This window comes from Paramormyrops kingsleyae, chromosome 9 (genome assembly GCF_048594095.1).
Source record: "Paramormyrops kingsleyae isolate MSU_618 chromosome 9, PKINGS_0.4, whole genome shotgun sequence".
Taxonomy (NCBI): Eukaryota; Metazoa; Chordata; class Actinopteri; order Osteoglossiformes; family Mormyridae; genus Paramormyrops; species Paramormyrops kingsleyae.
This window is the reverse complement of record NC_132805.1, coordinates 9,912,714-9,938,928: the sequence shown is the minus strand read 5'-3', so window position 1 is coordinate 9,938,928 and position 26,215 is coordinate 9,912,714. Positions and strand designations below refer to the sequence as shown.

The following is a 26,215-nucleotide window of genomic DNA, read 5'->3' as shown; positions in this document are numbered from 1 at the left end:
GCTATTTATAAATATTTAATACCTCGCGCATCATACAAACGGATATGAACATTGTTTTAATGTGTATTAACATGCTACGATATTTCTAGAAAATGTGTTTTCCTTGAAATATTAAATATCCCACAACGTTAGTTTATTATACGACAGGTACATAATAAAATACAAAGAAAACCCCGTTCTTATTGCCAGGTCCTTGAAATACTTGTACCTGCCTATTACTAGCAAGTCTTCTGTTTATTGATTTTTATTATTTGTATAAATACATAACTGCCCGCAGTTCACCTTGAAACGTGCATGGCAGTGTCCCCCCTCTCCGCCCCGCGCACGTGTGGCCGTACTCGTGCACATCCGGACGCGGCGCCGCGCGCAAGGTGGCCTCGTGCAGGAGCTCCGAGTCTGCGGCACGCCGTACCTGCGGATTGGGGTAGAGGGTCGCCGGGTCACGGTTATTGTTGATATTTGCGGGCTTTGTGACGTCACTTGACGCACAAAACAAAGGAGGGGGGCGTCTCGCGGACTCCAATCCTGCAGCCGCCGGCACTCTAGTTTCACTCCTTGCTCGTCAATTTCTGATTTACTTCTGGCTCCTATTCACCACCCCCCCCCCCCCCCCCACCACCCACCCCCGTTCCCTCCCCACTCCCCTCTTTCCTCATTCGTAACAGTTTATGTGTCAGTAGCGCGAGAAGGGAAAAAATAAAGAAAGAGGAGGAGAGGAAGAGAGACGGGAAGACGGCCTTTTTCACTTTCTCTTTAAAGAGAAGCGGTATGGCGGAGGAGAAGCTGCGAAGAAAGCAGCCGAAGCAAATCAAGCTGAAGCGGGCGATCGAGGGCAGAGCAGCTTCACGAAGCGGAGCCCTGCAAGCCGCGTCCGCGGGATACCTGCGTGACACGTTTTGATCGCGTCCTTTTTGTTTCGTTTTTCTTTTGTATCATTTTGATTCACTGCGCTCACGTCCCATGCCGTAGCCGAGAAAGTCATTTCCTCGAGTTGTCACTTTGTTTTTTTTCTTTTCACGCCACTACTTGATGACTGGGTTTTGAAGCGCCTGGAGTTTCTTTTCGCCTTGCTGTCGGAGGTCGATTTTGTCCGTCTCTTGCTCGCACTTTTCAGCCCGCAGCCAAACTCATCCCCCCCCCCTTTCTCCGCTCGATCACTCTAACGAGTTCTTGCGAAGCCCTTTGGTGCATTTGCGCAGGGAGCATGGGGGCAAAGCAGAGTAGCCCGGCCGCCAATGGTCGAACCCGGGCTTATTCGGGATCGGATCTGCCCTCCGGAACCTCCACCGGCAACGGTGACGGTAGGACCGCGGCCATGGCGATGAGATACGGCGCGTACGGTGCCTCAGCTCACGGGTCTTCCAGAGCCGCTTCCGCCGCGGCGCAGCACCACGGATCCAGGACGAGAACCGTGGGGGGCGGCGGCAGCGGTGGAGGAGGGGGATCCGGATCCAGGCCCCAGTCGGGCATTAATATCCCAAATAGCTCGCAAGGATCCGGCAACAGCACGCCAGAGGAAAACGCCGGAGAAAGAGACGGGTCAGGCGGCGGTCACGGGGCTCCCCGGCTGGTCATAGGGTCGCTGCCAGCGCACCTTTCCCCCCATCTGTTTGGAGGTAAGCAGAAGTTGCACAGCGCCACAGCTTCCAGCTCAAGATGGGCTGTGGGTTTGGCGATGGCATACACATGGGGTTCTGGCAAATGGTGGTATGCACATAATCGTTTGTCTAACTTGGATTTATTTACTTTTCCGTCACCGTCGGTGTCTTTTAACTTGGCAATTTCCTTTAAGAAACGTTTCTCGTCCATGCTGTGTGTGACTGCTTCTGTTAATTTCTCTAGTTTTTCGTCACTCACTGATGCACAGGGCGATTTTACATTTAGAAAAGTACATCGCACCTATATTTACGACATCAGAGTCAGGTCCTTAACTTTATTATGCACGAGACTTTAAGTACAAATCCTGTCATATCTGTACATTGGGCACTGTGAAGAATTAGAAACTTCTTCCTTATTATTTCGCTCTAGATTCCCTAGAATAAGGTTTGCTCTAAATAATCCTCCTCCGGAACCCTTTTGTTCTCCTTGTGCCAAGATTATAAAGATTGATTTCCTGCTACTATATTGCGAAAGTAGGCTGCTTCCTTCTGCTATATTCCCAGTTTGTAAAGTAGTGCCGAGATCACGGCGCAGCATAACTGGGACCGCGGCGAATAGTCCAAAGGACGCTGGGGTTAGATTTTAAATCAGCTCCCAAGTTTGCCATAAAAACACCTTTCAACAGGTGCGCTTATCAAAGCATGACGTTCAAAGAATAGCATAATTTCCTGGCAAGTTCCTTAATAGATTATTAGTAAAATAATTAATGGGCAATTTAATTTTGTATGTTGATTTTTCAGGAGAAATCTATCGGCCACTCTTAATGATGAACAGTCAATAATTCATATGTCTGATTCCTACGTTGTCTGTCATGTTTGATACACCATGATCAATATTTTGGACATAATTGAATTTCACTATTAATTCGTTTGATCGTTTGTTTATTTCTCATACGGCGTGGGTGTCCTCCTTTTACACCGGTTTCCTCCCACAGTCCACAGATACGCAGTTAGGCATTTCTAAATTGGCCTGTGTGTGAGGTCAAACCACAGACTGCTCACTTCCAGCCGGCTCTCTTTTCCCTGGTCCCTGTGGGATGCGCTCGTGCTGCAGTTCGGAAGTCGTGTTTATGCCACTTTCCTGCTCTGTGGTTTAATTTCCGTCATGGCCATCCTGCTGAAGGGCCCCACCAGTCTCTGCAAAGGTGTGTGTGTGTGTGTGTGTGTGTGTGTGTGTGTCTCCGTCTGTCGTAACACTGTGTGATGCCAAATGAGCAAAACAAAGGGGAGTCTGATGGAAGTGTTTGGATGACAAATTAACTTATAGGGGCTGCCGGTTTCCTTAATGCTTCTCCTGTTTTTATTGTAGGTCACAACATGATGGTGCTAAGGGTCAGGGAAGTGATCTGCCAAGGAGGGGGGTGATTGGAAAAGGTAGTTTGGTTGGGGGGTGTTAGGCAAGGGTTATTCCAGATACAGGGGTTTCTCCTGGATGTTTGCATGCTGTTTAGGTGACCCCCCCCCTCCTTCCCTCCCCAGCTGGAGCCAATGGGGGGCAGGCCAAAGGTAAATCCATTTGCTGAGTCACTTGTCCATCCAGGGGGCAGTGCGGTAGTGCACTGTTGTGCACTGGTGGTTAGCACTGTTGTGCACTGGTGGTTAGCACTTTTGCCTCATCGTTGACGGGTTTCCTCCAGGTTCTCCGTTTTCCCCCCATTGTCCAAAAACATGCTGAACTTGCTTTGGTTCCCCATAGGTGTGAATGTGTGCCCGGGTGTGAGTGGTGTATGTGCCCGGTGACGAGTTGGCACCCCATCCTGGGTTGTTCCCTGCTTTGTGCCTGTAGCTTCCGGGATCGGCTCCGGACCCCTGCGACCCCGAATAGGACAAGCAGCTACAGACAGTGCATGGATTTGTCCATCTTGTCAACTCTGATTGCAGTGAGTTGACTCAAAAAAGCAGAACAATTTAATAGGTTGAACTATTAACATGCTACGTTGCGCTCGGATGATCGCTGTTTTTATCATTTGAATCCCAGTATTATAACCCTTGGCTGATTTGTTTATGATGGCTGACTTATTTACATTTACGTTGATGAATTTACCACAGTAAGTTCATCTTCCGTGCTAAAGACGTCATTTTAGTGGCTTTGGTGAGGGGAAGGCGTCTTTGGGAAGTCCCTGTTGTCGCTTGTAGGTTTTTTTCCTTTCACTTCCTCATTGTTCCACATGACCACAGGAGGAAGTGAGCCCAGTGGTCCAGACCCCTTCAGTACTGGGGGGTGTGAAATCACACCAGGCAGGAAATAAGTTGGCTCTCTTCCCTTTTGATGCCCAGGATGGGTTTGGTTGAAAAATGTTTTCATTCCCATGATTCCTAGCACAGGCGGCAGGTCTAAGGCGATTTCCCCCTGGGATCAATGAAGGTTATCTCTCTCTTTATCTTAATCTTAGGTGCTTAGTTTGAATTGTTACAGTTAACACCAGGCTGTACACTAGGTTAATGAAGCCTGTTTAAACATCAGATAAACCGTGTTGTTTTGAAAATGATATTCCAGGAATTGGATCACACTGGAGCAAAGTTAAGAACAACATTTCCGGTCTGTGTCCAGTTGACATCTGAGGGATGGAGGATATTCATGATGGTGAGCGTCAGCACTCTCCAGCAGCCCTCCATTGTGTCCATCCAAGGCGGGCGTGTCCGTAGAAGTTACCCATCCTGAATTGCTCCAACACGAAATCGTCTGCTAAATGAGAGGAAACCATTGAGAGAGACATAATGGAGAGACCAAGGCGGGGGGACGGGCTGCAGTGTATGAGAAAGCTCCTTCTGTCTTGAAGCTCCCAGTGGTCTCATGATCGCAACCCCCCCCCCCCCCCCCCGGTCAACGTGAGTCATGCTTAAAAATAGGTCCCCTCACTGGATGTGGCTGTCAGGGATGATGTCAAGGCTACAGACCCTGTGATCAAGGTCCACTGTGTGAAATGCAGCTTGGCCTGGCAATAATTACACAGTGTTCGCATGCAGCAATGTGAGCAAGTGTGTGCGTGTGTGTGTGGGGTGTGTATCTGTCTGTGTGTGAGGGGTGTGTGTGTGTGTCTGTGTGAGGGGTGTGTGTGTGGGGTGTCTGTGTGTGTGTGTGAGGGGTCTGCGTGTGTGTGTGTGTGAGGGGTGTGTGTGGGGTGTCTGTGTGTGTGTGTGAGGGGTCTGCGTGTCTGTCTGTGTGTGTGTGTGAGGGGTCTGCGTATGTGTGTGTGTGAGGGGTCTGCGTATCTGTGTGTCTGTGTGAGGGGTGTCTGTGTGTCTGTCTGTGTGTCTGTGTGAGGGGTGTCTGTGTGTCTGTCTGTGTGTGTGTGTGAGGGGTCTGTGTGTCTGTCTGTGTGTGTGTGTGAGTGTGTGAGGGGTCTGTGTGTCTGTCTGTGTGTGTGTGTGAGGGGTGTCTGTGTGTCTGTCTGTGTGTGTGTGTGAGGGGTCTGTGTGTCTGTCTGTGTGTGTGTGTGAGGGGTCTGCGTATCTGTGTGTGTGTGTGAGGGGTCTGCGTATCTGTGTGTGTGTGTGAGGGGTCTGCGTATCTGTGTGTGTGTGTGAGGGGTCTGCGTATCTGTGTGTGTGTGTGTGAGGGGTCTGCGTATCTGTGTGTGTGTGTGTGAGGGGTCTGCGTATCTGTGTGTGTGTGTGAGGGGTCTGCGTATCTGTGTGTGTGTGTGTGAGGGGTCTGCGTATCTGTGTGTGTGTCACGAACAGCTGATCTGCCAAACATGCCTCTAATCAGCAGTGTTTATATCTTAAATGCTCCCCCAGCAGCACTGGCGTCACGATGAAAGGTTGCTGTCACGTGAGCCCCCCCCCCTCCCCCCACTGCTGCTGACACACACTTTCTGTTGCACCAGGGCTGTGATTCACACTGGTACCTACTTTCATGTGCCCCCCCCCCCTCCATTTGTTTATTATTATTTTTTGCTGAACACGATGAACTGACAATAACTTCAATGGGGGGGGGATCATCTGCTTTAATAGGTCTTTTTCATTTGAGTCTCTCACTCTTTGTGTGGTTCTTACTGTAATCTCTCTCTGTTTCCTTCTGGTGTCTGTCTTTCCATGATTTGGTGTCAAGGTCGGGAGTGTGTCTTGAATTGTGCTGGAATGGTGAGGCGTGTGGTGTGTTTGTGTGTGTGTGTGTGTGTGTGTGTGTGTGTGTCTGGTCAGTAGCCCGGTGTGCTGCCCCTGTCAGTAGTGCTGTCTCAGCGGCTCGAATGCCGCTCCGTATCGGGCTAACAGCCCCCCCTCCCCCCCACCACCCAGATTGGCAGCACCTCTCAAAGCCTGGCTGCTGTAGCAGTAGGGGATGGGACTCCAAACAAGATGGGGACCTCCTGGATTCACGGGGGGGCCTGCTGAACATCACTCCTGCACTCCTCCCCTTTCTGAACGCGAAACGACAGCTCCTTCCAATGGGGGTGACTGTCTGCGGTCCGTGTCATTAACATGTGTCGCGTGGCTTGGGATCTATTTACAAACGACTTTTTTCACAGATACATGGACTGACTGTATAAATGTATCCGCTCTCAGTCCCATCAGTGCCTTGACCTCGCACGCTGAGAATCAAACGCATTGTGCCATGAACAGCACCAGTTCCCCGCCCCACCAAGCTGCCCATGGTGGTGCATGAGGTTGCTTTGGGAAGACTGGTCCAAAAACACGTGAATGTGGAATGGCTTCCTCTCCCGTGTCTCCCCCTGGCTCGTACCCAGGTCTTCTTAGTATATGCTACAGACTCTGGGTCAGTGATGAACATAAACATAATTTCGCTGTGCTTATTGTCTCTTCTGTATATAGAGTCAGCAGATAAATTAAACAGTGTTTGTATAAAATGTAAGCAGTCATTTGGTTGCCTTGCTGTCTTGTGATTGGCCAGCAGCACCCCCGCCCCCCCCCCACCCCCCTTCCAGAGCATAAGGGCACAATCTACTGCCAATCACTCGTCACGCGTCGTCAGGCTGACCAATGGGGCAAGAGTTCTGGTTGCTTGGACGGGTGCTCTAATTTTTTACTCGTTTGTTTATTATGTATTTTTTGTCAGTTTATGTTTATTTTTTTATTTGCTATGTTGAGATGATCTCTGTGGATCACTAGCATGCAGCTGAGTCGTCTGCACTGAGGTATCCAAAAGTGGGTGAGCATTTGCCATTTTGGCAGCCGGATGGAGGTGTTGTGGGGCGGGGGGGGGATCGCTCTGAAATCCCTGAGCATGTGTGTGTGCATCGCTTTGGACAGGGGAAGAGGAGTCCAGGGATTCCTGAAAGAGGCTTTCGGAAGATAGACCACCTCGGCTTCCAGGCTGCCAATTTCCAGTTTTATATGTCACAGATTTAAAAATATAAAAATATACAAACCACAATCCTGCCTGTAGTAAACAGAGACCCATGTGCAAATGTAATGTAGATCTAGGGTGAAACAACATGGCTGCAAGTAGAGTCTGCTACAGCTGCAGTAAAATGTGCTACTTCATAGGCAGGTTTACATTTGTCTCGCTGATGGAATGATTACCCTCCCCAAACCCCACCTGTTTGACATTGCTAGGGGTGTGGTTGCCATGTTCTCTGACATCTGTCTCATCACCCATTGGCCCCCTCTGGCCCAGAGAGCGAATATCTCCTTTTGATTGGTTGCCTCTGCAATGGGCGGGGCCCTCTCCCGTTCTCTGCAGGGGATAATTATGACCGTGCCTTCCCTGGCTCAATGTTCACTCTGTAGTTGGTGATCCGTGTACCTGTAAACAGTGGCTCCCGCGCTCCACCTAATGTGTACATTTCCTATAATACACAAGCAGGACCCTGTGGATTCGGGGCCTGGGTGTTTTGAGTATTTTTGGTCTGTTCGGTTACTGTCCTGTTTATTTGTAAGGAGGTATGAGGTGTGTTTTCAATTTGTGTGAATTTTCCAGTAACTTTCTGGACAAGGCAGCTGGGCAGAGTGTATTCATAAACAGTATTACAGGTTTCAGGCCTGATAGTCAGAAAAACGGTTTCTGAGATATTTATGGTAAACCCTAAATGTGTGTGTGGGGGGGAGGGGGGATCACTGATAACTTCCATATTAAAAACCGGGAATGTGTTATGGTCTCTGCTATGTGTCTGTCTTGTTACCATTGAAGGGTGAGGTTCAGGAATATCAATGTGGTCCCTCCTTCATCCTGCCCAGCTGTCAGGGGTTCCCCTTAACATTCCCCTATCACATTAATCAATTATCTGTCTTAATTTTCTCTTGAGTGATTATTTACGTGGCATTGGCTGTTATCTAGAGTGCTGCGGTTCACAAGATCGATTCTTGCTGGTTGTATGCCGAAATCATTCTGTTATATTAAATTATCTTTGGTCCAACAAAAGCATCTGTCTTGAGCTGTCAGCTTTATGAGCCGCGGGCAGTGTCTCTCTCCCTCTGTGTCCTGGGATAGCCCAAAGGCCTTTCTGCATGCTAATGTCCTCCAGCCCATAGGTGTTCCCTTTGTCCCACGGGACCCATATAGCTGACGTCCCGGGCGACTGCGATAATCCTCCACTTCTCACCCTTAGAATCCCAGACCCCACGATACATTTGAGCACAACTTTGAAATTCCTCTCCTATTTCTGTGTGAAACTGCGCCGCACTGTAACCTGCTGATGAAAATACCGGCTTTGCAGTCAGAGCAAATTGAAGCTTTGTTAAGGATTTCAATTGGTTTTGAGGAAAAAAAAAAAGCTTGCGAAATGAACAGCAGCCTGTCAAAATTTAGCTGGTGTCTGTCTACCAGCTGATTCTGTCTTAGCCGCATTGGCCGAAAAACGGCATTGAACAGAGATCGGGCACCAAAGGAGACTGAGAGCACCAGTGGAGGGGGGGTGTCACCCTTCCTGCCCCTCCCATTGAGGCCTGAGAGCTCCTGGCCGTCCTCCTGGGCCCCACACTGCCCAATACACAGGTTCACCCCCCTGTTCGGTCTCCATATCAAGGAATTTCATAGGTCTTAGGAAACCTCCCAATTGTTTTGGGTCACTGAAGTGATTTTTAATAAACTCACTTAACGTGACGTGACTCCAACAACGGCAGTGTATGTGTTGTGAGGGGAGGGCAAGTGACGTTGGGTAGGGTTTATTAAGGGGGGGGGGTTGCATGGTATGCACACGATATTCAGCATATCCAAGGGTATAAGTTTGGATTCAACACTGGTAGGTACGCAGATATCTCTACCTATCTAAACGCACATGATATTGATTGGGACGTGTCTACCATCCATACCCAAATCTACGCCCTTGAGTATGTCTCTGCTGAGATTCTGTTTGCGTTTGTTTGTGTTGGCACACAGACTGGATGTCATCTTGAGGTGTGTGTGTGTGTGTGTGTGTGTCTGTGTATTTTGTTTGGTTTCCAATAGAAATGAATGGAAAGTCCTCACAGAGATTTGAATACAAACATGTGATGTGACAGAGTGTGAGTATGTGTGTGTTTGGGTCTTGCGCTGTGAGATTGTAACTGTGATTGTTGTTCATGCCTAGGTCGGGTTGCCTGCTCACTTAGTTTATGTATGTTTTTCAGTCTTTGTTTATGTGTCTTAATGTATCTTTGTGTGTCTCTGTTTATGTGTCTTTGCGTCTCTCCCCCTGTTGGTGCCTGCCAGCATGTCACAGCCCCCCCCCCCAGGAGCCCAGCAGCACATGTTCAGCCTTCCGTAAATGACATTCACCGCTGTCTGTCAGTCGTTTATGCACCGCTTTAATAATTCATTGCGCATTTTGGGGTGGCCTGGTGCTTCACCTCCAGCGTTAGCCATGCGTGGTATTCGCATTTTCTCCCCATGGGCTGTGGGTTTCTCCGGTTTCCTCCCACAATCCAAAGTTGGGTATAATCAGCACGTCTAAGTTCACCGTAGTGTGTGTGTGTGTGTGTGAACCGGCATCTTGTCTGGACTGTACCCAGCCTGGTGCCCTGTGCTGTGTGGCATAGGCTCCAACTCCCTGCCACTCTGACCAGGATGCCTGATTAGAAGGTGGTCAGTGTTCCTGTCCTGTATATAGTTGCATGTCCATTCAGGCGTTCTGGCTCTCTGGGCTCAGGTGGGCCCTATTTCTAAGGTGCACTGCTGACTTACATCTTCGTTCAGCCTCATTAAGAACAACTTCGGAGACCAAACGTTGTGCGGTTTAAAGGTGCAGGTGTTCCTGTTCTCAGCCAGAGGCTGATTGGTTCAGGCTGAGCTGGAGTTCTTTGGCGGAGGAGCCCCCTGCTGGCCATCTTCTGCATCTGCTGTTAGAGTCCCCGCTTGCTCGACTGTGACCAACCTGCTCCAGCGGCACATTCCTCCGTTGTTCAGATGACCTGTTCGCAATGACCCTCGTCCAAATGTGCAGAATAAGCAGACCAAGCCTTCCCCAGATTTTTTGGTTCAGCCATAGACTGCTTTTTATGGGACTCGGCTGCAATCACAGTCTGTGTTCTCTTATGTCCTTATCTACAGGGGAGTTTTTGTTTTTTCCTTCTTCACTATGTTTGGGCACCCAAATGAACCCCCTCCCTAATGGAGTATGGCTTTGCACTCACCCAGGCCCACGTCCGGGCTTTAATCTCCTCCTGGGGGAGACTGGCATTCTATGTGTGCGTGCACACTGTGGGCTGGGCTTGACCTTGCAGAGCTCGTGACCTTGTGACGTCCGGTAACGCATATGGAGAGGGATGGACACGATGACCTCTGACCTTCCAGGCCTCCTCCATCCTCTGATCCGGCTTTGGCAGAAAAGACGACTTCCAGGGGCCATGAAGTCGAGCGGAGAATCTCGTGTTTCTAAGTCTTTCAGTGCGACATTCTTTGGCCTCCGCCAAACCGGCCTTTTCCGGCATGTACCAGCTTTTGTTTAATGCCGTGTCTGACTTCCAGATGATTTCCAGCTGTTTCCAGCTTCCCTGTCCTGCCTCCAGTGCAGCAGATGGCTGTCATGTTAAAAGCAGATTTATTTTTTTTCACGATACTGAGTGTTTAAGAAAGTGAGTTTCTGACAGCCTGCAGTGTCTGTCTATGCTGTGGCGTGTAGCAGCAGGCTGTGAAGGTCAGGAGTATGTCTCTGGGTGCAGTAGGGTGGGGGTCAGAGGATGTAGGTGGTGGATGTGTGATAAGCTCATATATCGGGTCTCCTGGGGAGGATGATCCATGTCTGGCAGGTGTAGCTGTTGTTACCGTGGCGACTGGCAGGTCAGCAGCCCGTGGGTGGAGGTGTCATGGGGGCATTTGGCAGCGTTTGCCAGATGACGTCATCCCTCGCCCTGCAGGTGGGGTCTCCAGCGCCCCCCCCCCCCCGCCCCCCCACGCCCCCAAACGCCCCCAAACGCAGCTCCCTGTGCTGAGGATGTTAAGTCCTTAATTAAGTCTCCCCCGGGGTGGGGGGAGGGGGTCAGCGAGAGAGACATAATTACATTTTATGGCAGAAACAGCGGGTGCTGACAAGCTTCCCGTGTGTAATTGAGAGTGAGCCAGCCCCCCCCCCCCCCCGATAGGCCCGTTGTAAGTGAGCCTTGGGGAGTTGATAGATGTTGGGACAGGGTGCTGACCACAGCCTGCCCCCCCTCCCCCCACATCTGTGTCCCCCACCTTAGTAGAATCTGCACCATAGCCTGTGTCTGTATCCCACCCCATCGAGATTAAACAGGTTAGCTTAAGCTAATTTATCTTAATGTCGCTTATTTGTGTTTGACATTAAAATTTGAAGCGTGCCCTGGATCAGACTGTTTGAGGTTGGCTACAGCTCCATGCACTCATGGCATCACATCCCAGGAGCGGGACTAAGCATCAGCTAAAAACCCTTTTCGGGGTTGTACCCGGGGGCTCCTGGGGCATCCGATCCCAGCGGAGGGCACTTTCACCCCCCTTACAGTTATGAGCAGACTGGGCATGTAATCATCTATGCTTCACCTGCCTGGCGTCCTCACTTCCCCAATCCTCACCGGCGGAGCCAACCCAGCCCGCACATGCAGCAGAATATTAGTGATTGGAAACCATGTACTAGTTCATAATTCAGCTCCCCAGCGCTGAGCGGAACAGAAATTGCGAGGCCTCTGCATTTAGAACGGGGGATTTCCCCGGTCAAGTCTAAACGGAACAAACAATTCAGCCTCTTAATGGCGATTAGCATTTAGCGGCTACTGCCCAGCTCTTCTGAGAATCAGGCCCCATTTGGCCTCTGGACCCTGGTCTGAGGCGCACCACTCCCATGATGCACTTGTACATTGAGTCTGTCTGCTACTGAAGAGTTTGATCCGGGGGCTACTGTTCCTAGCATTGCTGGAACCTGCATGGGGCTTGCTTTTAGCATAGCAAACCTTGGCGTTTATTTATTTTTTTGGGTTTGTTATAAGACCCAGCAAGACCAGCCCTAGTTTATCTGGCACGCCGTGTTGGGAGGGGGGAGGGGGAGAGAAACAGGTAAATACTTCCCATAAGTCTCAGTGACCACAGACATCCTGATGATTAACCAATTAGAGGCCGTCTTCAGTAAATGCAGCGGCTCCTTATATTGCCTTTGCTCTTTACCTGAGGCAGCATGTGAAAGTGGCAGCTTGCAGTTCTGTCTGTCTAAATCCAGGGTGGAGTACAAACAAAGCATTTAAGCCTTCTCCTTTTGACTCCTTTCTCCTTTTAGGGGTGAGACTGGAGAGGGCCGTGCCGTTTCATTGTTCTGTGTGGAGCTGGGAGCTGGGCGTTGGGGGTTGGCATGAGGGAGTGCAGAGTGAACTCTACTCGATGCTATTTTTCATTCAGGGCCTGTGATGGCTGTCAGAGCGTAACTGAAAGGATACCACTGACAGCGTTATTTTTAGCCTGACTGATGGATGCGGAGACCCGCCACTGCCAACGTGAGCAGAAGTGTGCAGCGTCTTTCCGGACACGTTCTGGACAGAGCCGCACATCTCTCTCTTGCACGTGACCAGACTCGCCCCGGAATAGGAGCTCTTTGGAAATGGGAAGTAGTTTGCATGGGGAGCGAATGACACCGTAATTTGTGCAGTAACACGAGCGGTGGTTTTGCCCAAATTCTGCGGTGGCTGTTGTGCCTCTACCCTCAAAGTGCGAATTGCAAGGAGGGCTGGGCCCAGGCAGGGTGACCCGGCACCGGTCCAATTGTGACACTGGCGAAGAGATTCATTAGTCGGCACTTGTGGGTCTTAGTGAAGCGTTTCAAGTGACTGTCATGGGCAGAGTGTTTAATTAAATCGAGCAGACGGGGCCAGACACTGGGACCGATGAGGGGGGACAGGGAACACTGAGGCGGAACTAGACAGGGGTGGCTGGTGGGATTTCTGAGATTTCTCTTATTCCAGCTGAGGTCTGATTACACATGCAGGTCTGTGCTTCCCTCTCGGAGGACGGAGAGCTGTATGGGGTGCGAATTGTCCTGTTACTGACAGGCTTGCATTAACAGTCACAGGACATCCTTAGGTGCTCTACCCCTGCATCAGCATTCAGTCTTTCCGTTTGCCTGCGAGACTGCTGATTTATACTCCTGATAAACAAACAATAGTACTGTTTAGCAGGAAGTCAAACAAAATGTATATCTAATGCATCTCCCAGTTCCTCCTGTATGCGAGGAACTCGTGTTTTGGTTCCTAATAATTGCAGCTGGAACAGTAAACCCGAGAGCCGAACCCATCCCCCCCCAGTGGTGATGGCTTGGAAATCTTGCCCATACTAATGACTGTTTCCGGGCAACAGGAAGTGCCTCTCGGGCAACAGGAAGCTGCCCGTCAGCCCTGCAAGCTTGTTTTCCTGAGTGCCTCCAGGTTTCCTTTATCACCATGCTTTTTAGTGGCATGATCCTCATGCATCATGTCACTATAGTATGTACAGTAGTTGAACCTTAGACTTTAATGGTTCACCGAGGTCCCAGATTCCCTTTTGACAGATGTGACTGTCTAGAAAGTAAATGGCGCTTCCTGTTTATGGTTGACATCCCTGCCTGTGAGAATCTTTAATATTCAGTTAGAGCAGGTTGTCCCAGTGCCACCCAGGGGGGCAGGGGGGGGGGGGGGGGGCGGTGACACTGCCCGCAGACAGATGACAGCGTTCTGTAAGCATTGTCAAGGATGCGGGACAGACGGGGGTTAGGTCAGAAAACGTGCGTGTGAACCTGCCCCAAGTCATGTCTGCCTCTTTCAAAAATGAATAAAGAATCTGTTATACAGAGGGAATCTGCCAGCACCATGGACCGAAGCTGGAATTGTAAATCAGGGTTTGCTGGGATGGAGGCGAGACGAGGCCCGGCAGGGGGGGAGGGATCCTGAGAGGGGAGGTCTTAGCTTTAAATCTAACCAGCCCTGCTAGATATGCAGTAGCCACATTCACAAGAACATGGTCTCCATTTCACCATGGGCTCAGTCCAGCTTCCCTGAGAAGAAGCTCACTTTGACACTCTGCCAGCGGCAAGGGCATAACTTTGGCTGGAACACCCATTACGGGAGAAAAATAATTGGGGGGGTTGTATTAGCTGGTTTTGATTTATTGGGGGGGGCTACAACCCCCCCATCCCCCCTGTAACTTACGCCCATGGCCAGCGGTCACTGCTACCCTGACTGTTGCTGTTACTGTTGTTTTTGATGTTGTGGTTGTTGTCGATGTTGTTGTTTTGATGTTGTCATCTTCACTGTTGTTGCTGTCATTTGATGTTATTTCTGTTGTTGTTTTGATGTTATCATCATCGTTATTGGTGTTGATGTCGTTGTAGTGGTTGTCGCTATCATCGTAGTCGCCCATTTCTGTAAGGCACGCTGTTCTGGCTACTCAAACTTGGTTGGATGCCGCTTCTCTTAAGTTTAAAGAGGGCCTCGTCCGTATAACAGCACACTGCGCACAGTGTGATCCAGTCTGGGGGCATCTTAGCAGATCTTGCTGTAATATGGGCAATATATGCAATATATTTGTTTTAATTCTGTTTAATCATTCTGATATGGGTTTTATTTTATTTACTATTATTATTTTTTTTTAATTATTATTTTCATTTTGGTTTACAGTTGTTTTCTGGCACTCATTGTAAATAAGAATTCTTAATGCTTTGCCTGGTAAAATAAAGGTGAATGAATGAATGAATTTGCTGTTATTGTTGTGCTTTGCTGGGCATGTTGCCAGTTATCCTCTTCTTGTCACCTCAGCTGGCTGTGAGTAGCTTTCACACCATGAGTAAGCAGCCTCTTTGCCTTGCAGTCACACACACAGTTTGTTACACAGTTTTGTTACAACCCCCCCCCCCCCCCCCCTGCACTATGGAGACAGGACGAGTTTGATGCTCACATGCCTAGGAACCTGCAGTCAGTATTGCCCAGTTGCAGGCTGAACTATGGTCCAGTAAACCACAAGCAGTCTCCATGGTTGACTGGCCAACCGTGAGGGTCAAGTTGACCTTCTGAAGAATTTTTTCCAGTCTCTGTCAGCCGTGTTGACGTGGAGGCCGTCATCTTTATGTAAAGTCTGTTCTGCTGTACATGATAACGATTTATTGAAAAGCAGAACCAATTATTCTTGTGTTTCCGTGTTAAATAACACCCCCAGCAGAGCCGCAGGCAAACTGCCGTGCTCTGCCGTCTAAGCTGACCTATAAAAAGGCCAGATACTGCGTGTGTGGTGGTGGTGGGGGGGCAGCCTTCGCGTTCTCACCCCCACTGTCGCGGCAGAGCTGTAACCCGATCTCCTGGGTCTCCATTGGCAGCTTTTCTTAGGCCCTGCGCGGTATTTTAAGCTACGCTTTGGTTATCGGCAGTTGTTTACCGCCGCTGTTATCTTCCGGGCCGTTCGCTGAATCAGTCTGTGGCGTACAGACATGCGTTCAGTTCTTCGGATGGGCGACGTCTTGCCCTTCTGATGTGAGGCATCGCCTGAAGCTACAGAACCACAGGTGCCATGGGCAGAGCCAGAGTCACGATAGACACCAACAGGGAGCCACTAAACCAGAGCGGCGCGAAAGCCTTGGCATTATAACAACAAGACACATTCTAATACTGGAATTTTCCATGAGGGTGGGGGAGGGGTAGAGAATGAGGATGGTCACCCTGTGACCGACGCCGCCCTCCAGGCCTTCGGTCTGTGGACGGAGGTCTGCACAGACAGAGTGTGCGTGCTAGGAAAACAAATGTCATCAGGCAGATCATTGAGCACGATCTGGCAGGACATGCTCATTAATCAAAGGCTTGGACGAGAGCGACAGACGCTTTGTCTTCTTAACTGCGGCTTGTGTCACGACGGCACCAGCTCTCCTGCCCCCGGTATTGCTGATGGCTCTTGGGCAGGCTGTCATGGTGCCCAGCAGCTGCACACCCGCCCTGGGGCCCCTTAGGAACTCGGAATTCCCGAGGGCCCTTGGGCGAGCCGGCGGGCAGTAGGGCCCGAGGCCAGGAACGCTGAATGAGGGATTTCTGGGGCTCGCAAAGACAGAATAACAATGAGACGTATTTAAGCAGCTCAAGAATGAGTTTCTGTTTTTTTTTTTTTTCTTTTCTTTTCTTTTCTTTTTTTTTTCTGGTGACCTAACAGGTTCACTGGAAACTCCTAGAAGGCGGGAAGCACAGTCTGGGCTGAGGGGCACATCATCCATGAGAACTGCTGCCTCTGCTCTTTATGCTGCAGTGCGAGGGGGCACGTTTCAGGGCAGTGCCCCTGCACATGGGCCCTGCCCTTCTCCACCTGCTCTCTCACCACCTGGTCATCAGGCCTCTGGTCCACACTGCTGCTGCCCCTCCCCCTCCACTTGACTGTCAGCTCCCAGACTCCATTGCACCTGTCCTGCCATGTTCTACAAAACTGCCATATTAGTTGGTGGGTGGGGCATGGTGGCTCAATGGGTAGTATTGCTGCCTGACACCTCTAGGATTGGGGGGGTCACAAATTCCATGTGTGCAGTTTACATGATCTCTCTGTGATGTTTGGGTGTTCTCCTACAGTCCAAAAACAAGCAATATTAGGCTTATTGGCATCTCGAAATAGCCTGTAGTGTGTATGTGGCCAAACTAGGAAAATCGGATGGATGGATGGATGTTTTAGTGCTACAGACTACACATGTAAAAGTGACTGACAGTCTTTAATCCCTTCTTTCCTGGAGTTTTTGATGATATTCTAGGGTTTATATGATGTTTTTTCTTTCATAATTCTTGAAAAAATGTTCCACAGAATTCAGTATTTGTTTTATAACTGAGCTTTTTGATTCCTTGCCATGTTTTCCTATAAATCAGGAGGGTCACACAGTTTTCAGAGGGAGAAGCGACTGCCTTCAGTCTTTTCTGTCTTTCTGTCACACACGCTGTACAATTTGAAGACTGAATAAGGTTGCAGGTAAAAAAAAATCTGACTCTCTGTCTCGCTCCCTTGCAGGCTTTAAGTGTCCCGTTTGCTCCAAGTTTGTCTCCTCAGATGAAATGGATCTACACCTGGTTATGTGCCTGACGAAGCCCAGAGTGACGTACAATGGTAAGTCTGCCGCCTCACACCGTGACCCTTGACCTTTGACCCCTGACCTTCAACCACGGACCATGATGGACCTCCCCCTCCTTACAGCAATTACTACATCTTGCTGCCGGCCTTTGGCAATCTAACCGAATAAAATGACCACTGCTTGTGTGAATTAGGATTAGCCTCTATCGTTAGCCAAGTTTAAGTATTACGTTAATCTGAGCCTAAAATATTCCCACTTATTTTTCACTGAATTTGTGTAGCCAGTAGCATCCTGGGTTTGTTGACATAGGAGTTCTGGACCACATGGTCCAGCCTAACTGCCGTTGGAGCTCTGATTTGAGTAAACACTGGACAGTTCCTGCTGCGACAGACTGTGAATAAAGAGTAGAGCTAGGAGGAGTCCAGAGATCCTGGATATCCAGGCGCCCGAGAGTCAAAGTCAGGCCAGGCTGTCAGAGGTGCTGCCGGTCGCTTTAATTAACTTGAGTCCCAGGCTCCGGCCTGTAAGAGAGATTGTCTCTGTCTGTTATACCCACATGCACACTCTCCCCCTACCTTTCAGTGAAAGTCCCACCCCCCCGTTTCCGTCTCTATCGCTCCATCTTCTTTGAGTGGCTGCGGCCATCTTTCCTGATAAGCACGCCCATGCCGCAGTGAGGCATGCTGGGAAGGCACCTGATCGCGAGCGGCGCTGACTCCTCCATAGGAGGTGAAGGAATCCCCCCACCCTGCCTGAGGAGTCTGTCCTCTGAATGTCCTCTGGCAAAGGCTTGGACAGCGATGCTGGGCGTAGGACTCTGGGAGGAAGATCACCTGGGAGAGGAGGAGGGCGACGCGTTCATCCCGTCTGTTTGACTCCATCCTCATTTGCTGTGGATTGTTTCCTGCACGGCACATCAATTAGCTGAAGAACAAACGAAGCTTAATTTGTCGGGGAGCACGCTCAGGCGTGTCCAACAGTTGTTGTAGCCTAGTGCGAATGTGGGACTCGTTTTAAAGGAGTAGGGTCAGGGCACAGGAAAACTTAACAGACGACGAGTCCAGAAGGGTCGAGAATCGAGGATTCAGCCTGGATAGTATATTGACAGCCAGGTTGGATATTCACAGTAAAAAAAGAAACACTGAGGTTTTCATGAGGTCTGTAAGGATCCTGGTTCTGGCTCCTTAATACTGCATGAGAGAGCCATTTTTAACCACTGTGTATGTCAGGTGTTGCAGGATTTGGTGTTCTGGAAATTTCTACAGACAGGTATTATGTAAATATTCCAGCATGGTTTCTGCTGTGATCCTGGCTCTGGTGCCGTCCTGGTAACCCTGGGATTGCTCACTGCTGAGACTGTTGTGCTTGTGACTCTGTGTGTGTTGCTGATTACAGGAAGGCGGACAGGAGGGTGTTGAGTAATGTGGAATCTAGCAGGTTTGAAGTGCTGGGCACAGGGAGGGGGGGGGGGGGGGTGCATTGATGGCAGCGTCAGCTTAGAACCATAACATGATCTCGTCTCACACGACCAGCATGTTTCCTACAGCAATTTGTTTTTCGGTCGCAGATAAGAATCCAGCTGACGTTTGATTAAAGTCACGACAAGTCGATCTGGTAGCTGAGCGTGCGTTGATTGGTCTGGGCTAGCTAGCTTATCAGGCTGTCATCAAAACCTCCTCGGCGATTATGTTTCTTGGCACAGATGGTAGTCTTTGCTCCTGTGACTCTGTCTAAGTGTGTGGTTGAAGTTTTAGGACCATGAGGCATTGTTGGGTGGACTGTTGTAGTGCATTTTCTTCCCACTGGGGCGGGGGGATCTCGACACGTGTCTGAAAGCTGAAAGTTCAGCCTGGCTTCTGGATTTGCGTTATCGTCCATTTTAGTAATTGTGATAATTGTTGTGTGTTTTTTTTTCCACTGTTCTCCTCCATCCGTCCTGGAGCGGCTTGACTTTGATTCTGGGATTCTTGGAAATCGTAAAGCCAGCCTCTGATCTTTAAGGCTTCGCACTGCATAAAACCCATCCCACCACCGCCAAACAAAAGGTAATTTTTTCATTACCTGAGCAAGACAGCTGTGAAATTGATTCTCACAGAAGGCTGGCGTTGAATAGTTAATGCGCAGTGGCACATTTGTGTGTACGCGCTGTTGAGCTGCGGTGATTCATCTCTGGCACAGCATTGCGTCTGACGCGGACTTTTCTGTGGGTTTGGTAAATAACCTTTTTTAAGCAGTTTTTTTTCAATGCTCACATTTTTCAAGAAGGTTCACCAAAAGCTGACGGCATTTCGCTGTCATGTGACTGTTCCTGTGTCTGCTCTCATTTTCAGTTTATTTATTGCCCCCCCCCCCCCCACGCCCCCCCATCGAATCCTCTTCCAGCTTTCCTTTGTGTGACACTTGAAATTACCCTCTCACCCCCCGATTCCCCCACATGGTCCAGCCCACATCTGATTCCCCCATAGTGATTACACCAGCATCTCACGTGGCTAATTATCCATCTGTCAGCTGATGCCATCAACCGCCACCGCCGCTGGAGTGTAAACAGATCGATCTCCATGGCAACGTAGTTGGCAGGGTTACCAGCTGAGGCGTGCACATCCTCCCACTGGCCCCCGGGAGCGTGTCGTGTGCCGGCCTTCTTGGGGGGTGGGGGGTGGGGGGCAGGGGGGTGTTTGGAGAATCTACACCTCTCTGGGGGGTGCTCAGAGTGAATGATGGGGGGCGGGAACGCCCCATAACACTGTTGAACCCCCCCCCCCCCACAAGTTGTAGTTTTCATGAGGTTTTCCAATTTTGGGTGTCTTTTTGATTTGTTTCTCATTTTCCATGATTCCTGTAAGTCTATTAGATGCTCTAAGACACCCAAGAGAGACCTCGGTTGGAAAGTCTGAAGAAATATTTCTAAAGGCTTGTCCAGGAAGGACAGCGAGATTGCATTTCCAGATGTGAGGCCAGATTAATCTGAGACGCTTGGTCTTTTACCCCCTTGATCACGGAGCCAACAGAGAGTCACAATGGCCAGCAAGTGCAGGGAATGGGCTGGGGGCAGACGGCCTGCCGTGGGTGGAAGGAACTGAATGCAAAAAAGCTGATGAGAAAACAGATTGTGTGAGAGGCTGCCTTGCCCGTGAAAATCTATATCTGCAGGCGGGCTTGGCTGTCTGAGGAGGACACGCTGTACCCACGCCACTGTCATCGAGACTGAACCCCCCCAAGTCAGCAGCCATGATAAATGAGGAGATTTCCCAAACACGTTAGACACTTACAAATTGCTCTGCCCAGCTCGACACACGATGACCACATGGTGGCTGTTGCTGATTAGCACCGAGAGAAGCGATACTCTGAGCTGTCCAGGAGTGACTGTTGAACACTGGCTTGTCTAACCTGCTTTTGGCTGGGTTTTGTTTTGTTTTGTTTTGAAGCTCGTGTAGAGACTGAGGTACGATAAGTGCACTAAAGTAGGCTGAATATTTACATTTTATTGTATATGTAAAGTAGGAGTAAAGTGCTTCTACCGTCTTCTGCTTTGCGTTGGGTTGTCTTTCTGGCCTGCTGGCCTTTCTGTTGCTTGTTTAGATGCCCCGTGTGTGGCACCGCGATGGGAATCTGCCCAGTCACAACATTTCAACGGCAAGGCGCCTTTGCCGCTTCAGAAAGAGAGGCTTTCCCTCGGCCGGTCACGGATGGATCGGCATGGTAGAGCACGCGTTCAGGATCGTGTTAGAAGCTGGGCATCTCGCCCACACTCTGAGGATTGAAAAGAGAGTCGAGGCCTGTAGGGTTATGCAGCAGTTTAATTATACGTTTTAATAGGACTTTGTGCTTGGACAAGTTTAAGGCTGCAGATATTACAGACTCTTCTTTAGGTGCCATAAAGAGATTGGTGACTTTCAAAGAAAAAGACCTTATTCATATTTGGCCGTTTTCCTTAAAGCAGGGGTGGCCAATCTTATCCGCACAGGGCCGCTGTGTGTGTGGGTTTTCGCTGCAACTCCTTAATTATATTACTAATTAGAGGACTGATTGGCTGAAGAGTCCTCACACCTGGGTTTGAACAGCTGACCTACAGGTTATCCCAAAAACCTGCATACACACCGGCCCTTTGCGGATAAGATTGGCCACCTCTGCCTTAAAGTATTCTGTAAACCTTTTCTCTTAGGGGGGGAGGGGAATAATAGTTTTGTGTTGTGGTGACATTGGAACATTGTTTGTTTTTTCGTTGTATGCTTTGGGATGTTTGAATCATTCTCCAGGGGGACTATCAGAGCGAAGAGGCATGCTGGGTGACGAGGACGCGGATGTCGCGCATCCTCATGTGGGAGGAGTTTCGGGGAGCATGTCAAGGCTTTTGTAAGTGAAGATTATTAGGCTGGTTGAAGAGGGTCTGTGTAGCATTCTTCACTGTGAAGCAATAGCTGCACTTTGATGGGTGCATCAGGGATTCACATGTGACGTATGGGCTTGCCATCCAGCATGGAAGGTGAAGTGATGCTAATGCTAATTAGCGCTGTAGCCGTTGATTCCCAGTTCATCGTTGCAGCGCCTGTGGCTAAGCGACCAGGGCCTGCCTGGTATGTGTAGTATAACTGCAATGGAATGCTTGCCGTCATCCAGAAATGTCCCTGTCCTGCCGCTGCCGTCCTTTCTCAAGCTGCATGCTGTAGAGCAGGGCTATTGATTTCAGGCCCTCGATTCCAAATCCAGGCCTTGTTTTCAGTTCTCCCAGGTAGTTAGTTTAATAATTACTGATTCTAATTGGCCAGAGGCTTCACACCTGGCTCACGGGTAAAGGAAGGCTGGAAAACCAGCAGGGCTCGGCCCTTGAGAACCGTGAGTTCAATAGCCCTGCTGTAGAGGCTGGCGTTTGAGATACTGACCCCTGGGCGTCCACGCCGCCATTGCTCTCTCTCATATCGATAAGTGACCCCACTGGTCCACCACGCTGGTGCAGCCCTACAGCGTAAAAGCAAGTGACCTGTGTTATCTCACCGTCTTGTCCGACTGCTAGGTCTGCTGAAATATTGCACCCTGGAAACTATTTTGTAATAATTATTTTTGTTATATTTTCCGTTTGATTGCCCTCACTTCTCAGCTGCCCACGTCAGAACCCGGGCCGTTTCCCTGACCCGCTGAAAGCGTCCATTTCCTGGTCTCCATGTGGGTAGCCTGAGATAACGGATTCATGTGGCTGTTGCTTGGAAATGCAGTCGTAAACTTTACACTTTGCTCCCATGTTCGGCGGCATTATGCATGTAGGGTGGGGGGAGGTGTTGCTTGGAAAGGGAGTGAATGTTTATCTTCCTGTAGATAATTTTTGCTCTCCTGTTTTGATTCCATTTACTACCAAAAAAAAAAAGTGTCCCAGTGGTTTGTGGGGTAATGTAGCTTAGCAACATGCTAATGGGCACCCTGAAGATGAAATGTAGCCGGAGTGACTGAACAGTGACTGAGAGCAGATCAGAGAAGCAGGGCCTGCTTGGAGCATAGCCGGCAGCCAAAACCGCCAGGTGACTGACCTCAGGCCTGTTTGGAAGGCCAAGCTCCCGCAGAGTGAGTGCGCTGCTGTCTTCTCGACTGCGGTCGGACTCTTCACCTTGGTTCCCGGTGGGCCGTTTTCAGTGCAGAGCATTTAAACACTTGACCTGATTATTAAGCAAATTAAGCCAAATTAGCCAGTCAGAGGTTAATAGCTTAGAGATTTTAAGTTTCGGTCACGAACAGAGCTGATAAGCCGGGCAAAGAGGCTGGGGTGGACCAGCTGGTATCCCACAATGCACCTGCCAGCCCCCATGTCCCAGCAGCACAGGGCCTCATCCTCTTTCGCACCTATATGGTCTGGGGTCTATGCTCAATTTAGGGTAACTGTCAAGGCTCCTCCTTTGAAGGGCCACAAGTTTTCTTGTCTGACTTCCTGGATTTTTGAGGAATGTAATTTGTTGTTCTTTTTTGTCTGGGGGGTGAGGAGGCAGTCTATGGCTGACCTGTAATCTTTTAGTGTTACTACCAACTAGTGTTAGTTAGGGGAAAACACATTTGATTGGATGTCCCCAGTATGCGAGCAGTCTGGTTCCACTGGAACAGAGCGGGTTCTGCCAGTGGTGGCTGTCGGTGCTGTGCACTTGGCAGCTCATGGCCATCTGGGGGCAGATGGGAGGTGGCAGGTGAAGCAGCAGGTCAGTTTGCAAAGAGCAGCAGCGCGGCGGGTCAGCGGAGGCCGCCCATCTCGGCCTGCATCCTACCCCCATGCATGGGGGGTGGGGGAGGCTGACTTGCTAATGCTAGCTCTGCTAGCTGCCCACTCCCCAGCCTCTAGCTCGCTCCTGGCCTGCTTGCTCGGGCTTTGGCTCCTCTTGCCGAAGTTTCCACGGGTGGCCAAGTCGATGCCTGTCAGCTGTAGAGTATCACCGGTTTGTTTTCTCATCAACTTTAATTAGCTCTGGAGCTGGCGTCACTGACTACACAGAATCCAGAGAACTCATGCTGCGTGCATGTGTGTGTGAGGGAGAGAGAGAGAAAGGCAGAGGGAGAGTTAGATAATCGGGTTTAGCTCTAAATATATTGTCTCAGCTACTGCCTCCTGTCCAAAAGAATTTAGAAACCGCTTGCTTCAGTGGTTCAGGCAAGGAAAAGACAAAAAGCTTTTGTCTCGATCATCCTCATTGAGCTGATTTATCTGGATAAGTCCTGACAGGTGGAGGGTGGAGAAGGGCCCACTGGCAGCTTCCCCGATTAGTGTCCGACAGGCTCACCTGCGCCACTGTTAAAGGCAGACGCGCCCCTACCCCCCCCCCAATCTCAAGGAAGGGGGGAGGGGGGTTTATTTGTCCAAGTCAGAAAGCCGCTTGGCTAGGAGAGCTGAGCCCCCAGTCATATTAATAGTTGTGCTCTGCTGTTATGAGCCCTGAAACTTTTCCAGGATGAGTCCGTTAAGCTGGCCAGCGATGCAGCAGCAGGTTTTAACAATCCTTGCCATGTGCCAGACATTACATCACTGAGTCATGACCACCGCATTATGGCAGCATGTTATAAGGACGGCGAGATCGGCCGTGGCTTAACCATCGCCGTTAACGTAGTGCATGGTGCCCGAATGCCGCGAGGACAGCCCTGGCTTATTAGTCTGCCTGGTGGGGTGTTGTGTGGTGCCTGTCCTTTAGCGAGCCTGGGGTCGGCCCCCCCTCCTCGTCGCAGCTGTAAAGTGCATCTCTCAGGCGGGTGGTCTTGCTCTATTCACATCAGTTTGAAGAGTAGTGTGCTTTGTTTGGATGCTGCTGTTCCATCCAGAATAGAAAAGGACTGAAACAGAAATGGTCAGATGGTGGTAGAAGCACTGGGGGCACCCCCCTCCCCCACTCCCCCCACCAGCATAGCTTCCTTCTGAGAGTAGGAGAATAGAGCTGGCTTCTGGAGCTCTGGGCAGGCTCCCGGCCTGGAAAGATCCACGGTGACGGCAGCAGCATCCTAGCTCGGGGGGGGGGGGGGTACAGGGTGGGTGCCTATGCTGGGGGTTAACAGACATACCCCACTCAGAGTTTTTGGGGGGGCCCGGGAGGGGGGTGTCGGCGGTTGCTTGGTTTGGTTTGGATGGGAATTTGTTGGTAGGTCAGGTGACTTACTGCTGAGCCCTTGTCATGTAGCCTCCCACCCACAAGGGGCAGCACAATCTGACACAGAGGTGACATGGATGCAAAACAATAAATCCCACTTGGGCAAAAAAGCAACAGTAGAAGACTTTTGGCTGTGCTGTCTTTACTCTGGACATTTCGCAGTGTGGAGTGTCATTCACAGTAGGTAGAAGCAACTCGTGTGCATCTATACATTTTCAGATCTTTTGTTCTTTAAGTTACTTCTTGTAGTGAGGTTGGTGCCTGCTGCAGATTCCCCATGTGCCTGGGTCGCAGTGTCCTTCACTGTGTCGCTAGCAGGGTCAGACAGAGGTTGTCATAACTCCAGTCTTAATATTGGGGTGGGCAAGGGGGAGGTTGGGCAGTTGGCAGTCACTGGAATCCTGTGCCTTAGCATTAGCATGAGTGCTAAACACACACACACACACACACACACACGCAGCCAGGCGCTGCTTGGCACAGCATCTCTTGTTCATACACCAGTTTCCTCGCAGGATTTTGCAGGATGTAGCACCGCAGGACACGCCAGTAGTAGGAGGGACGTGCATCTCATGTCGCGCGAGCCTGTAGCGTGTTGGCAGGCTGCTCGGCGTCATGCTCTACAGTCTGCCGTGCAGTCGACGCAGGCGGCACTGGAAGGTGACACCAGCCTCCCCGTTATATTTGGTAGCAAAGTATTTCTGTCTCTGCGCCTGGCTCAGCCACACTGTGCTGGGAGTGAATCCACCCTCCTGTGTAGGCGGGGCCTTGTCAGCACAGGGCTCCACCACCGCCTGTGCCGGTAGCTTGACTGAGAGTAGCAGTCACAGCCAATTATTACTTACTGTGGTGGTTTCTGTAAATAATAGAGAACGGCGACGAGGGCAGCTATCGTCAGATATCTTTTAACGTCCTTCCAGACGGAAAGTTGAAATGCGTAACAGATGAACATGACTGACTCCAGGTGCTCAAGGCTGGAAACGAACAGCGGAGACTGAGGTGGTTGTGTTTGAGCTGTGGAGAGTCTCATCCATCTGGGATGAGACTGAGCTTGGCCAGAGAGATCTGGAAATTTGGACGAGAGGACGCGATTCCTTGGGCTTTATAAACTTTGTGAATCATGTTTGGATGTGGGTTTTTTTTGTGTTCTTCCAACTTGTTCTTCCAAAATAATACATAGTTACAATACAAGTTAGAGAGGGGATAACAGGACACATTATTATTATTATTATTATTATTATTATTAACTGATACTTTTATCAATTATTTTATAATTACTTTTATCAATTATGATTTTTAGGGAGCATGTGAGTGGTTAAGGTGGGGTAAAATATCAGATCATTTAAAAAAAATATTGATAGGTGGCGTAGTCATTAAAGACATGGACTCGTAGCCTGAAGGTGAGTGGTTTGAGTCCCAGGAATAGGCTCCTCTTGTGGTGGGTCTAATTCTAATTCACTGTGGATAAAACCATTAGCTATGCAGATGTGATGCAGACGACTGGTGGTTAACACTGGGAAGTGAGTGTGCGGGCGAGTATCCCGTTCCTCAGTGCCACCTGTTGTATCAAAGATGT

General features: G+C 49.9%; 1 protein-coding gene across 1 annotated transcript in view; it reads left to right on the top strand.

Moving 5' to 3' along the window:
- The first annotated feature begins 629 nt into the window (after positions 1-629).
- Positions 630-26,215, top strand: part of znrf2b (zinc and ring finger 2b) — a 31,089-nt gene continuing 5,503 nt past the window's right edge. Inside the window, exons 1-2 of the mRNA XM_023821180.2 lie at positions 630-1,616; positions 16,975-17,070. Of these exons, the coding sequence (XP_023676948.1) occupies positions 1,205-1,616; positions 16,975-17,070 (508 nt within the window). The 5' untranslated portion in view covers positions 630-1,204. The remainder of the gene's footprint in view (positions 1,617-16,974; positions 17,071-26,215) is intronic.